The sequence below is a fragment of the Augochlora pura genome, chromosome 3 (genome assembly GCF_028453695.1).
Source record: "Augochlora pura isolate Apur16 chromosome 3, APUR_v2.2.1, whole genome shotgun sequence".
NCBI lineage: Eukaryota > Metazoa > Arthropoda > Insecta > Hymenoptera > Halictidae > Augochlora > Augochlora pura.
Window position 1 is genome coordinate 2930016 of NC_135774.1, and position 13940 is coordinate 2943955.

At 43.7% G+C, this 13940-nt stretch overlaps 4 protein-coding genes across 4 annotated transcripts; all 4 read left to right on the forward strand.

The window, feature by feature from the left end:
* Positions 1 to 233: 233 nt before the first annotated feature.
* On the forward strand, positions 234 to 4633 carry LOC144467917 (uncharacterized). Its single transcript, XM_078176914.1, has 5 exons — positions 234 to 287; positions 350 to 2622; positions 2842 to 3405; positions 3973 to 4182; positions 4426 to 4633. The coding sequence occupies exons 1-5, from the start codon at positions 234 to 236 to the stop codon at positions 4571 to 4573; spliced, it is 3249 nt and encodes a 1082-aa protein (XP_078033040.1). The 3' UTR covers positions 4574 to 4633.
* Positions 4634 to 5669: 1036 nt separating this feature from the next.
* On the forward strand, positions 5670 to 10292 carry LOC144468042 (cysteine dioxygenase type 1). Its single transcript, XM_078177170.1, has 5 exons — positions 5670 to 6140; positions 9414 to 9555; positions 9709 to 9823; positions 9903 to 10072; positions 10156 to 10292. Exons 1-5 carry the CDS (start codon positions 5926 to 5928, stop codon positions 10189 to 10191), a joined length of 678 nt encoding a protein of 225 aa, XP_078033296.1. The 5' UTR covers positions 5670 to 5925; the 3' UTR covers positions 10192 to 10292.
* A 364-nt stretch (positions 10293 to 10656) lies between these two features.
* Positions 10657 to 11977, forward strand: Sdhaf3 (Succinate dehydrogenase assembly factor 3). The gene is made up of 2 exons (XM_078177171.1): positions 10657 to 11025; positions 11175 to 11977. Exons 1-2 carry the CDS (start codon positions 10732 to 10734, stop codon positions 11349 to 11351), a joined length of 471 nt encoding a protein of 156 aa, XP_078033297.1. The 5' UTR covers positions 10657 to 10731; the 3' UTR covers positions 11352 to 11977.
* Positions 11978 to 12178: 201 nt separating this feature from the next.
* Positions 12179 to 13836, forward strand: LOC144468040 (acyl-coenzyme A diphosphatase NUDT19). The gene is made up of 5 exons (XM_078177168.1): positions 12179 to 12309; positions 12535 to 12877; positions 12957 to 13192; positions 13254 to 13412; positions 13482 to 13836. Exons 1-5 carry the CDS (start codon positions 12226 to 12228, stop codon positions 13749 to 13751), a joined length of 1092 nt encoding a protein of 363 aa, XP_078033294.1. The 5' UTR covers positions 12179 to 12225; the 3' UTR covers positions 13752 to 13836.
* The last annotated feature ends 104 nt before the right edge of the window (positions 13837 to 13940 follow it).

A 13940-nucleotide genomic window follows, 5' to 3' on the forward strand; every position in this document is an offset into this window, starting at 1 on the left:
CTAAACGCGAAAGGTCGCGATCTGCCGAGGAATATTCCTCCTGTAGATCGAGTCGCGTCAAGAAAGCTCACAGGTCTAATCGACATCCAGACAAGCTCAGGAAGGCGCGCACGTGTCCTGGGAAGAAGGAGATCGCCAATTGTTACTGCAAGAAGGTGACTCCTTGCGAGGGCACCAAGGCCAAGAAACACTCGAAGCCGACGCCGAGTCCTGGCAAGACTGACAATCGCCGGATGACGGGCAATGTGAACATTTACATCTGCTCGGAGGCCACTGAGAATGCTCAGGTAACCCTTAAAACTATTAAAAAAATAGCAATAATATTATTACGATCGTCGACACTTCCTAGCCGGCCAACAAGCAGAAGAAGCCGCCGCCCGCCGCAGAATCCAGTTCGGAGACGACGACGGAGCCGTCGAACGCCTCTTCCTGCAAGCTTGTGAACCGCATCCGGAGTAAGCGCCGAAAACGACAGGAGCAGGAGTCCTCGGACTTCCTGAGGAGCACAGAAGACAGCAGCGACCCCAGCAACCCCTGCAGCTGCGACTCGAAGTTCTCGGCCGTGGCTGAGGAGTCGGCGAGCACGGTGTGCACGCAGGAGACAGAGTCGACGTCGACGGACTGCCGGTGTAAGGACGAAGAGCAGGTGCAGTCCGACCTGTCGATAGAATCGACGTTCGTCATCTGCGACAAAGTGAAGCAGCCTTGCTGCACGATCTACCCTACTCAGGGGTCCGTTATCTCCGACAGCGAGGAATGGTCGTCGAAGTCCGGCAGCGGCGCTGAGACTGTCATATGTGATCAGAGTCGCAGGGACTTTGATCGTGAACCTAATCCCAAGCCTGATTACGGTGGCTACTATGTCGAGAGCTCGAAGAAAGAGGAACATTCTGAGAAGGAGAGCTGTAGAGTGCGAAGGAAAAACGTTTGCAAGTGTCACAGCGGATTCCGGAGCCAGAGGAGGGTATCTAAATCTAGGGAACCAGCGAACACTTGCAGTTGCATCGTTGAAGAGGACGAGGATGTCTGCGAGACTCCCAAGGAGTCTCCGGAGATCACGGTCTGTCAAAGACCGGAGGAACAAGACATTTGTCGGAGAGACTCGGGGAAAGAGGAGCCTAAGGTATCGGCTGACTTGGAAGCTCAGGTAGATAGAGATAGGTTGGACTCGGAAGATAAAAAGCAAAGCCTGGTGAAAGAGGAAACCCAGGATGCGCAGAAAGTGGAGGATGAGTCTGATCGTCGCGCAAGTTCAGTGATATCCCAGAAGCTAATAAGACCTGAGACTCTGGCTCTCAGACGTCTGATTCAAGCTAAACGTCCTAGCCTTGATCAGCCTCTTACTATGCCGTCTCTTGACGACGACGAGAAATCGGCTCCACCTCAGGCGGAAGGGAAACCAGAGCCGGCATTCTTGAAGAAGTTCAACCTCCGCGATAAGGATAAATTTCTGAAACACCTCAAGGAGGTTGAGGATTCCGAAACGCAAGAACAGAGTCGAACGTCGGGGGGTGGAGACGAGATTAAGGATCCGAATATGGTGAAAAAGGAAACGGAAGAAAGCGGTGTTGAGGAGAAGAAGGGATTTCCGGAAAGGCTGAGGACATCGTTGTTCAAGACTTTCAGAAGAGTCTCGGGCAAGGAGGAGGACAAGAACTCTGAGGACACTGATAAGAGGACCAGTGCTTCCAACAAGAAAAATGAGGAATCTGATAAAGATATTGAAACGGATCAGCCTGCGAAGTCCGAGTCTGAAAAGACCCAGAAGGAGAAGAAGACATTTGCTCAGAGGCTGGACATAAATAAGTTCTTCAAGAAAAAGGAGCCAGCAAATCAGAAGAAGGCTGCGTCCAAGAAGAAGAGCAAGCAGTCTACTGAGACTGATCCAGGGACCAAGACCAATTCAGAGGAAGCCAAAGAAGAGAAACAAGATGAAGACCAAAAGGACCAACCTAAAGTTCCTGAAGAACAAGAAACGATCTTGCCATCGTCACCTGATACAGCCAGGAAAATTTCTGTCCCCGAACCTCCGAGTCCCATTCTCGAAGAAGCAAACGCTCTGTCAGAGGATCTTCCAAAGACAACAGATGCTGAAAATGTAACAGCAAAGGTCAGACCCAAAGACATTCTAGAAGAGTCGAAAGAACGAAAGGGCTCCGAGGTTCGAGAAGAGATTCGACCAGAGCTCTCGAAGCCGAGAATCCTCGAAGAAACTCACGAAGCAGGTGACACCGAAGTGTGTCCAGCCCTGAAGCAACCATCGACGACTGTGTGCGCGCGTCATTCCCAGCGACAGCCTGCATCCCGATGCACTTCTCAAGAAATCGTGATCCACACGGTGTGCACTAATCAACCTGTCTCAGTGTGCAGCAACGTGGGTCGTTCCGACGAGAGGATCGAAGACAGCAGATGCACTTGCTGTTGCATGCCGGCACCGCAGAGCTGCAACAGGCTCAACAGTTACCCGAAGAGTTGCCTGAAGAAAGAGCGGCAATTCTGTCGAATGGAATCGCAGGAGAACAACTGTTCGGTTTTGTACAGGGACAACAGGAGCTGGGAGGAGTGCGGCTGCAGGAGAATAGTACTCTGCGAGGGGTGCTGCAGACCGAGAAGCGAGTGTAGGTGAGAGGTCACGCTATTTGACTCTGCAATTACTACAAAGATGAATTTTCGACCCCTGCTATATATTGGAAACGTGAAAATGTTTCTGCGAGACAGGAAATAATATTTATTCAACTCCTGCTTCTCGAAATTGATGAACACTACAACCCCTGGCAAATAGTATTCTAAAATTATTCCGTTTAAAAAGGTGCCGAATATTTTTTAATTATGACGTTGCAGTTGCAGGCCGGTGCCACCCTGCGTGACCTGCTACAAGCCTAAAGCCGAGTGCATCTGCAACACCGTGTGCCCCCCGAGGGGTAGCTGCAGGCACATGAAGTCGATGGTCTGTCTCTACTGCGACAGGCCACGCGACGGCTGCACTTGCAGGTCACCGATCAGGAAGTGCTCCTGCTGCGAGATGACCGTCGACCTATGCTGCTGCGAGCCGAAACGGAAGTCCTTCCGCGAGGGAAGACCGGTCGCCGCGGAACCCGACTGCGATCGCACCATCTGCGTCACCGCCTGGAAACCGCGGGAGGACGTTCGCCGATATTTCTCGCGGAATCTCGATGATCTCAGACGCGATTCCATCAACGAGTGCTGCTGCCACGAAAAACCCAAGCCGCAGAACTCCGATGATCTGCCTTATCAAAGGCTCAGCTGCTTCTCGGACGTGATGAACGAGCTGCAGCGGAAGATCAGCGAGTCCGTCAGCTGCACCCAGTGCCGGAAGGTCCCCTGCTGCTGCAACCTCAAGGTCGACGAGGGAAGGGACGAGAGACGAATCAAGTGTCGCGTCAGGTGAGCCGTTGATTCATCCCGTTCGACAAGGGACTTGCTAATTCTGTGGATACAAAAACCGAGTTCTCTTGTTTTATACGATTTTATAAAACTGGCTTGTCTGGCATACTTGGAATCTCGAAGCATTCACAGTGAGAGTTGTTTTAAAATTCTGCAGCGGAGCTGATTGAAATTCTTCCGCTTTTGGCTTCTATTCGGGCAAAATTAACTTTATATTTATCGAATAGGACATATAACATTTTGCTATTCTTTTATTTTATTTAATTTCTAATATATTTAATAGTAAATATGAAGCTAATTATCTCGATTAGTGATGGACAGCTTTATCAATGACGAACTCTCGCGAATGTGAAATCAATGTATCAACAGCAGACTTTCTACAATGATCATATATCCTGATCTACTTGTTGCACAGTCGAATAACAAACTTGAAACATTACTTTCACACATTCCCAGAGATTCGAGGCAAAGAGAATTGAGATATTAATTTGAGAATGCAATCGAAGGATCGCGGTTAGTATTGTTAAAGGATCGAGTGATTTTCCATGTCTCTGTCGTCGATCACAGCCCCAAGTCCCGACGCAAGACGGTCGTCTGCCCGGACAAGCCCCGAAGCAAATCGCCGACGATCTGCAAGTGCGATCCTCAATCGAGGGGCGACAGACAGAAGAAGACGGCGGTGTGTTGCCAGTGCAAATCGTCCCCATGCAGATGCAAAAAGAGTAAGTCGAAGAAGCCGAGGATGAAGTGCTACTACTGCAAGAATTCGCCTTGCGTGTAAGTTTCATTGAAAATCGACCAGCAAAAATCGATGTTGCTCGGAGTCGCGATCGAGGCGAGAATGGGAGAGAGAGAGAGAGAGAGAGATGGGGAACGAGAAAGAGAGAAAGAGAAAGAGCGAGAGAGAGAAAGGAAGGAATCGTTCGTTTTAACGACAACGAGTTCTCTCGTTGTGTGAGCCGAACGTAGATCTGGTACTTCCAGTTGCTGATTTTTTTTCCTTCCGCACGTTTGCTATAGCTGCATCGCGGCCAGAGAACGCGGCAAGCCGAGGTCGTGCAGGTGCGCTGATTCACCTTGCCGCGCGAAAGAAAAGGAGATCACCGTTTGTGGAAAAACATCCGCGAAGCCGAAGAACAACGAGGAGAAGATGATTTGTGTTCGCTGAGCGACACGTGCGACCAGCTTTTCCGAAACAGAAAACAAGAACTCCACCGGCCTTGACGGAACGATCTACTTCGCGCTCGTTAGCAAGATTTTCAATTGCGACAGAAGCTTGACCTTTTGACTGCGAAACGCGCATATGTATCCCCGCGAAGCGATCAATACATGCGAGTAGCGGAGGATAGCGGATCAGGTTACTCTGGGGTGACCAATTGCTGTACGGTTTATTCTTTTTTCGGCCTGACGTACTACGCCGGCAGGTATACGTTCGAGTTTCGAGCGGCCGCTTTGTCGACCTGTTGCTGTTAGCATTGTCCCTGACCAATCCAAATATATTTTTGGGCCTAGAGCAGCTTTGAGTTCAGCATTTATGGCAGCTACAATGCCATACAATTCACCGATTTAATATACAAAAATTTCCTAAGGAAACAAAGAAAATACTAGACCTAGTCTTTTGACACCCTTAAATTAGAACACGTTGCGGTTGAAGGATTGCTAATTTTCTTCCTTGTTGGTATACGAATCATAAAACTGCTCGTCTACGACATCGAGTAACTAAACCTGTGTTCGATATAACTATCAACAAACATGTTGTTTGGGTTGTGCTCGTATCGCGATCTTCCCAATATTTCCTAACGATTACGCGTTTGGCCCCGTTGACAGGCGTTACCCGTCATAACAACACAAACATTTCCCATTCTTCAAGATTCATAGAACTGATCTTGCAAGCAAGTACATCTGTTGAAAGTACGTACGACAGGGTCGATGTCAGCAGCACGCGTCCACGTTCATTACAGCGATATTATTACAAAAAAAACATAGTCTTAAATAGTTGTTATTGCCCGCGCGAACGTCCACGATTGATTGGTGGGGAGAATCGGCTTGAAAATGAATTCTAGATTCCTACAGTATCTTAATTACCGAGTTAGGTAACCCCCGATCGCCGATGACATTAACAAGGGAAAAAAGAAAGCGGGAACGAGCGGGAACCATCGGCGAGAACTGTTTTGCTCGATTTTCTTTGTGGACGAAATGTACGAAACTGCTCAAGAGCCGCAGAGTAGGGAGTATCTTAGGCTTACTACAAGCCGCCGCCGTCTCCCCTGTTTTGTTAGACCGGTACGAGCCGTAGACCGGCAACGTGTTCCTACGTCGTCGGCCACGACTTCGCTTTCGATCAGCTGCGTTGATCCGTTGATCTCGGGTACGAAACTCGGAACAGAGACCTTCTCGTCAGCGACCGTTGTCATTGGGCGTTTCGTCCTCCCGTCAAAACCCGCTCGACCGTGTCCGCCGGCCGAGAAACACGTCCGAGAAGGAGGACGGTACCGAGCAGTGACCGACACCTACGGTAGGATGCAAGTCTGCCCCGAGGATCCTGCGACATGCTGCATTCCCAGCAGCAAGTGCTACGAGACCAGAAAGTCCTTGACGCTGCGCGAGCTCATCGACGCTCTCTACGAGGCCTTCAAAACCGACCATGTGAACATCGACGACGTGCTGGAGCTGATGGCATCCTACAGGAGCAATCCTGCCGAGTGGAAGAAGTACGCCAAGTTCGATAGATACAGGTAAATCGGCTTGGTATTTATTGCGCTTAGAACAACCACCGCATCCCTGGGGGCAGAGAAGAACGATGGGTTTCACATCTCTCCGAGTGTTTCGTTTTACTAGCATCTAGAGTTTATAGGCCAAATAAGAAACCGTTAGCATCTGTGCAATATTGCCAGAGAGAGAGAGAGAGAGAGAGACATAAATCCAAAACGACACATTGACCTTGCTGACAACGCAGCCGGATGGACTTATTGATCGACTGCGCACTTACATCGATCGGCTTACAATTAGACATTCACAATTAGACATTTACAATTAGGCATATATAAGGTTACTGTGGGCTGATCAATTGCTATGGTTTTACTTTCTTTTCGGACGTAATTCGCATGATATTTAACGAAGCGAATATCTTTTATACGACAGATGTAAAATTAATTAGAAACCAAACGAGAGGCACAGCAATTGGTCACGATACGGTAACAGGCTTCACTGTCCTACAGTCGGAATCATTTAAAAAATATTTCAATAACTATTATAGATCACGCGGAGTTCAACACCCTTGCCAACTGCAGGATCGAATTTTAAACCACTACGATCCGAACGCTTAAGGTGACTTCAATGCAATTGTACCTATTCAAGGGTCAGGCTATCGTTGTGACGAAGAAAACGCGTCTTTAAGTCGAATTTTTATAAAATCACACATGAGAACGAGAATTCGCATACAGATACGCGGTCGAATCATTAGGATCGAAGCAAAATTCCTTCGCAACGAGAGGAGACCGTGGGTCATTACCAAAGTAATTACTCCGGAGAAAGTTCTCGGCGCGTGAACAAGAACGAAAATCGCAGAAAAAGGTCGCGAAACGTTTTCGCCAGGGGTTGAAAACAGTTCTGATCCATCGATTTCGGTTCTTCGAAACAGAACCGAAATATTCTCATAACCGTTATATCAGTTTCGGTTCATCAGAACCGTTATTATATCGTTTCCAAGTATAACTGTTACTTTTCGGTTCTGTGTTTCGATTCTGGATTTCGATTACAATTTTATTTCGCGCGATAAATACGTTGCATTTATTTTGGAGATTAAAGATATGGATTCTATATTTAAAAGAAAGCTGCTACAAAAGCTGTTAGAAACTGCGTAGCTTCGGATTACGAAATCATTTTGTTCTTTTCATGAAAGAGAATAGCGTAAGAAAAAGCGACCGAACGTTTCCTTGAATAATATTACCACATATTTTAGCGATAACCGAGATTTTACTGTATCCAGAAATAATGAATTCGTTCCAAGTTACTATACGTATCATACGAATACATTTATAAACAATTTAAAACTTGTGTATAAACGTTTGGAGATTGTAAAAGTAAAATGTGTATTCAAGTTCAAAAAATAAAGCCTTAAACTCGTCGCAGAATCAAAATTCATAGCAGCAGTGGATAATCGAAATCCGGAAACGAAAAGTAACAGATTGAACTTCTACATTAAATTTTCAACCAATAGTTGCGAATCGAAATTGTCGAGAGGCAAGTAGGTAGATCGACCTGTCGTGTCCACTGTATCTGGAGGAGTCGATGAACTAGGTGTTTGCCACAGTCTGTTTGTCATCGGTGGAATCGTACTTCTAAGAAAACATTCAATCAAACGGCAAACAAAAACGCGTCCAGCTACGCCAGAATTGTGAAACAAGATTAATGCTCGCGGAGTTCACGATAGGTTATCGTGGTCGTTACAGTTTCTCCAACCCCGTCTGGCGAGCTTCTCGTAAATTTTCGTACCGTTCCGGTGGCAGACACCGGAGGAATTTAGCAACATTGTTGAACCAAGAGGGAATGCAAACGACCTCGCGAGATACGCGAACTAAGAAACTGCTTAGCGCGAGTCGCGATCGCGAGTCGATTGACGGAATTGCGAGTATATCAACAGGCTTATCAAGCCGCGAATCCCGTTACAAAAAATAGGTACGACACGCGTGCAACGTGTCAAACGATAACACCGGGGACTCCAGAATCAGTGTTGTGAATAATGAGCTAGTCGATAAGCTTCGCGTTACCCCATAGCTTAAGACAGTCGCTCTACAAACGTAATTGAACGATGACGAAGGGCACAGTATCATTGAGTGGAGCAGCTCGATTTTTCCATCGAATCTCGTGCCGGTTCTCTCTCGGCTCGATCTAGAAAGGAAATTCGTCTCTGTTACTACGAATATTATGACTGTAATATGAAATTATTGTGCGTAATTGGCAACGTGACCGAAGTCCACGGCGTCTCGCGGTAGTATCGGGAGTATGCTGTAGCTACCGGGATGATGAATTGTATTCGCAATTAGATTCTGTATAATTCCGAAAAAGGTTGCTTTTTAAGCACGGATAGGCTAGAAATAGTTCGAAGGATTTCGAGAAACGTGTGTCGGTGAGAAGTCTTTCGCTTTCTGCAACTATGCGAGGACTACATGTCGCTCATAAATTGAAGAATCAAAGTACACGATCAGAACGGCGTCATTGCAATCTGAGCCTAAGTATGCGGAACAGTTAAAAGTCTATGTGTATTGCACGTAAATCAGTGGTGTCCGTTCGGTGAACGGGCTGGTTATGCCAGGTCCACACTGGAGAGCAATTCGCCAGGTACCAGCGAACTGCTGAGCGAGCTATCTGCTTGCGAACACCAGTGTGGACCCGGCATTACGCACACTTTCCACTCATGCCCGTCTCCCCTCACTTCTATTACACCCGAGCCAAAACATCGGTCGCCCCGACATGCGACACTTGTGGGGTACGATCGAAAGCAACGATCCATCGAATTCGTTCCATACGATTAACGCAAGAATTTTCAAGTAATATCCTTATGATTATCCTTACTATCTCCTAGCCAGCCGTTGCATCAGAGAACAGTTAATCGTCGTTGCCTCACTTTAATATCCTCCTGCGCAATCTAAATTTACAAACATTTCCTCTTGCAACAGAACTTTCTTGCGATTTTCTTCTGGTATTCGGAGAGTTTCTCCGTGCTCTTTATCGTCTAAGTTTTGTTTACCTTTCTGCGGAACCTAATTGATAGAAATCTTCTCCTTCCGTCGAATGTAAGGATCGGTTGATCCCCTCCTTGGATCGTTACGACTACACCATGGTATTCGAAGATAAGATCACCGAAGCTTATTCTATCTAAGAGTAATTAATTGTCCTTTCATTGCGCATACTAATCACACGGCCGCACGGAAGTCGCCATTACTCATTCCACTTAATCTAACGGCGGATGGTCTTAAGCTAAATGATGAATGAATCGTTGTACACAGGTACACAAGGAACTTGGTCGACGAGGGAAATGGAAAGTTCAATCTTATGGTGCTATGCTGGGGTGAAGGCCATGGATCGGCTATACACGATCACGCGAATGCGCATTGTGTAATGAAGATCCTGCAGGGTGAACTGTGCGAGGTATCTAGTCTCTTAATTCGATAGATTACTAATGATCTTACAACTAGTTGACAACTTTAATCTGCGAGGAAGGCTCTTTAACCGAGTTTACGAAACCGTTAACAATTGATTGCGCGATTCGCGGAGGTTGCTTAATCTAATGTCGGTTTACAGACGCGATACGCATGGCCCAAGAAGAACGGGACCATAAGTAAGTCGACGGAGCCGGAAGAGCTCAAGGAATTGGACAGAACTAGCCTTGACCTCGACGAGATATGCTACATCAATGGTACAACGCTAAAATTATCTCTTAAAAAATGCTTTTTCCTTCGGTCAGTATTTTGTAGTAAATTAATTATAATTTACAGACTCTATGGGTCTCCATCGCGTTGAGAATCCCAGCGCAGTGAATCCTGCGGTCTCCTTGCACCTGTACTCGCCGCCATTTTCTTCGTGTTCGGTGTTTAACAAGCAAACTGGACAAAAAACCGAGTGTAAAGTCACTTTCTGGTCCAAGTACGGAGAGAAGAGAAATCGGGTAAAATTTGTAGCTTACCTTGTTCGCATAAAATTATCCAAAATAGATTCTAAGTAGCTATAACGTCGTTGTTCGATTCGCAGGACATTCAAGATGCCAGGTGTCCGGAAGACAATTAACGCAACGAGGAGACTGGTTACATTTGCATTATGTTCTTAAGTCTGTGACGAGGCGATTTCAATATTTCTAGACGGTTTTAATAGTACATAACTGTATAAAGTGTTATTAGTATTTAATCGTATTTGTAAGAACCTAATTATGCTGAGAGACAACTTTTCTGAGACGTCGATACAAGGCCCTGTTATCATACTGCGACTATGAAATGAAAAAGATTATCAAACAGAGGCGGATCGATCGCAGTTAAGTAATATGCTATCGCTACTTTTCGACCTGCCAATTATCGATATTGCTGGAATTAACGCAAGACGAATACACAATGTGATGAAAAATCGAGGTCGAAATTATTTTTATCTCCCAACACTCGAACAAAAATTAAGGGACTTACAAATGATGTGACTTATAAATTATATTTTCCCTCTCTATATTGAACTTTAGATATTAAAAGGTTTCTTATTATTATACTTGCCACTGAATTGTTAAATCAGTAGGTTATTGTATGAATCTGTGTATACATTTGGCGCGCGAATTCTTCATCTTTGATGAAGAATTTCGTCTGCTACGTTCTGTTGGATGATACATTATTTTATTATAAAATTACAAGGTGTAGATATTTTGTGATAATATGTATTTATAAAAAAACTTCAATACACCAAATTATGGCGAGTTTATCACATGTGCAGCGAGTTAGACTGTTGTACAAAACGATTTTGAGGTTACACCGTGGTTTACCTGAGGAAATTCAAACTTTAGGAACCAGTTATCTTAAAGATGAGTTCAAGAGACATAAAACCTGCAACGAAGCTGAAGCTGCTATTTTTCTACATGAATGGACAGTAAGTAGGACTAATTATTTCACATACATTCGTGGAGAGAAGATAGGTTAGGTTTCATTAATTTTTTTTCTCTCCATTCAGTAGAAATATTTATCTTTTTTAAATTGGATTGGGATTAATCTAATAGATATAATTTTTATTCACTATAGGAGTATGCTCTCATGCTTGCTAATCAGCTTGGACTAAGGGGACCACATACAGCCAAACCGTTAGGTCAAGATTTGAATGAAAAGGATCTTGAAAAATTTAGGGATGAACAAATGTATCAACTCTATGAATTAATGGTTACAGCAACTGGTAAAGACAGCAAAGATAAAAAGGACTAATACTATAGTGATATTTAATTGTGCTGCTCTGTACAGTTCCTAAATTGTTATACGCTATACTCTATTGTAATGTACAGTGATGTGAAAGAGTGATTCGCGCTGTTTAAAATCATATCAAATGATTTGAACTTATTGCAGATAGACAGTGAATAACAAATAATTACAAAAAGGAGCACAAATAAGAAAGTTGAGAATTTATCACTTTGTGTCTATACATCTAACCAACAATAATTTTTGCAAATATTTTATACTTAGTAACTGGTAAAGTAGTCAGTTTGAAATATACAAAAAATTGGGATCATTTGATTATATTTTAAAGAAATTATTGTATTTTAAGCGATTCGTTTTTTCACATCATTTATATTGTGAATATGTGTTGTACTCACATTGTAGATTATGAATGTGCTGCATTCACATGTAGATTATGAATGTGCAACATTCACATTATAAGTTGTGAATGTAGTAATCTTTATTCTCATGTACATAGGTATTATTTGCATATTTTATCAATAAGCATGGCATAGCATTGTAATATATTACAAATTGTACTTACTTATCAATGAATCATACATACTTAATTCATCTGAAAATATAGCATTGTACAATAAATATTACTGTGAAAACATCATCTGTAAAGTCCGACGAAGCGCTGCTAAATTGTCTAGTAGAAGTTTTTAAATTAAAGATATAGCCTCGAAAAGTTGCAATACATCGATAGTCGTTCTTTATCTTACTGCGACGTTCGAGAAATTTAATGTTGTAACGTAATCGATATTATTATTTCGGCTACATAACCTTAACCGTTATTTTTTTAATTTTTATTGCATAAATTATTAATACCGCGTGATCGTGTGCGCCTTTAGAAATAAACAAAATGAAAGGATTAAAAGAAGCTGCAAGTTTAATCCTAACAGCGCGTCATATGAGAAGATGCGTTCGTCCTCGGCCTCGAGTAAACGTATGTAACAAAGTACAAATTGATTTTTCTTAATTATATACGGTGAAATCTGTAAAATTCAGGTCAGTTTCCTGCGATCTGTGAAAACATTTTAAATGAAATGAATACTTTGATCGAATGAAATATTCATATATTTACAGTCGACACGTCATAACTTCTGGCTTCAGATAAGACAACGCGGGAAACTCGAATCGTCTTACGAACATCTGATGTAATAATTTGTAGTTCCAGTATAATTATGATCTGCTGTGCCTTAAACGCCAACGGACCTCCAAATTCATGCCGAATACATATGTCTTCCCTGGAGGGACGATCGATCCATCGGATGCTGATCTCAAGTGGCAACATCTTTATTCCATGTTCGGCTTCGATAAGAACAGCTTCGCCACTTTGATACCAAATGTTAAAACACGCCCAGTTATTTTTAATCAACGACCAAATGAATTGCCAAGGGAAATCTCGCTTCGTATCAGTGCTATTCGGGAGACCTTCGAAGAATGCGGCATCCTTCTCTGCAGGAAGTCGAACGACAGCGGCACCTACTCCGATTGGGCGCAGAATCTCGAGAGTAATTCGATTATCGAAATGACGCAAAAATTCAATTTTAAACTGACACGACACTAAGGTCAATCATTTCTTTTGTTCAGTACCCGAGGACGAGGTGCTGGCCTGGCAAAAGAGAGTGCACAACGACGCGACGGAATTCTACTCCTTGTGTAAAAATTTCGATTGCTATCCTGATTTATGGTCGCTTTACGAATGGAGTAATTGGTTGACGCCTACTTGTTTTCGCGGTAATCGGTTTGACACCGTTTTCTACATGGCCTGCATGCAGGAGTCGCCGGAAACGATCTGCGAAGCATCGGAAATTGAAGAATCGAAAGTAAGGAGTACTTAATTGTACGATATCCAAATTATTTGTTATTAATTCTTATTGAATACAGTGGGATCTACCAGCGAATTTCATATTCTCCGCTGTCAGTGTCACTCTGGCACCACCGCAACAGTATGAAATAGCTAGAATCGCCAAATTTGAAGGTATTGATAATTTATTGGATTTCGCTATCGATCGGACCAAAAGAGGTGTGCTACAAAATCTGCCAGTAAGTAATTGACTTATTCGTTCTTTATCGAATGGATTAAAACAACTTTAATTGAATTTATACAATCAGGTGAAGATTCTCATGCGAAATGGAAGCGTGTATGTTCTGCCAGGGGATTCGATGTATCCGAAAAAGGCGAATTTATTTGAAGAACAAATTATCGACAGGGCAAACATTACAATCGAGGAGTTTCAAGAAATATCGCCTATAAAGAACAGAATAGAGTTTTATAATTGCGAGATAAGGAAATTATTCGTTCAAAATTTTGACAATAAAGATGGTCATTTAGCGCCGATGCAATTGGAGGACGTCCGAGTAATACAAAACTACCAGAAATAGTATTTGCATTGTTCCGTCCTAGTCTGTCCACTTGTGCTGTATAAAATTAACAATGAACTGACAATAACTTGTAATAAAGGTTCATACGTAATTGTATTTCGCATCCTTTTCCCTTTGCTGCGCAGCTGTTCTTCTGCGCTTGTCTCCGTCGAACGATTTTAAATATTCGCGGGAAAAAAGCGCGCCGAA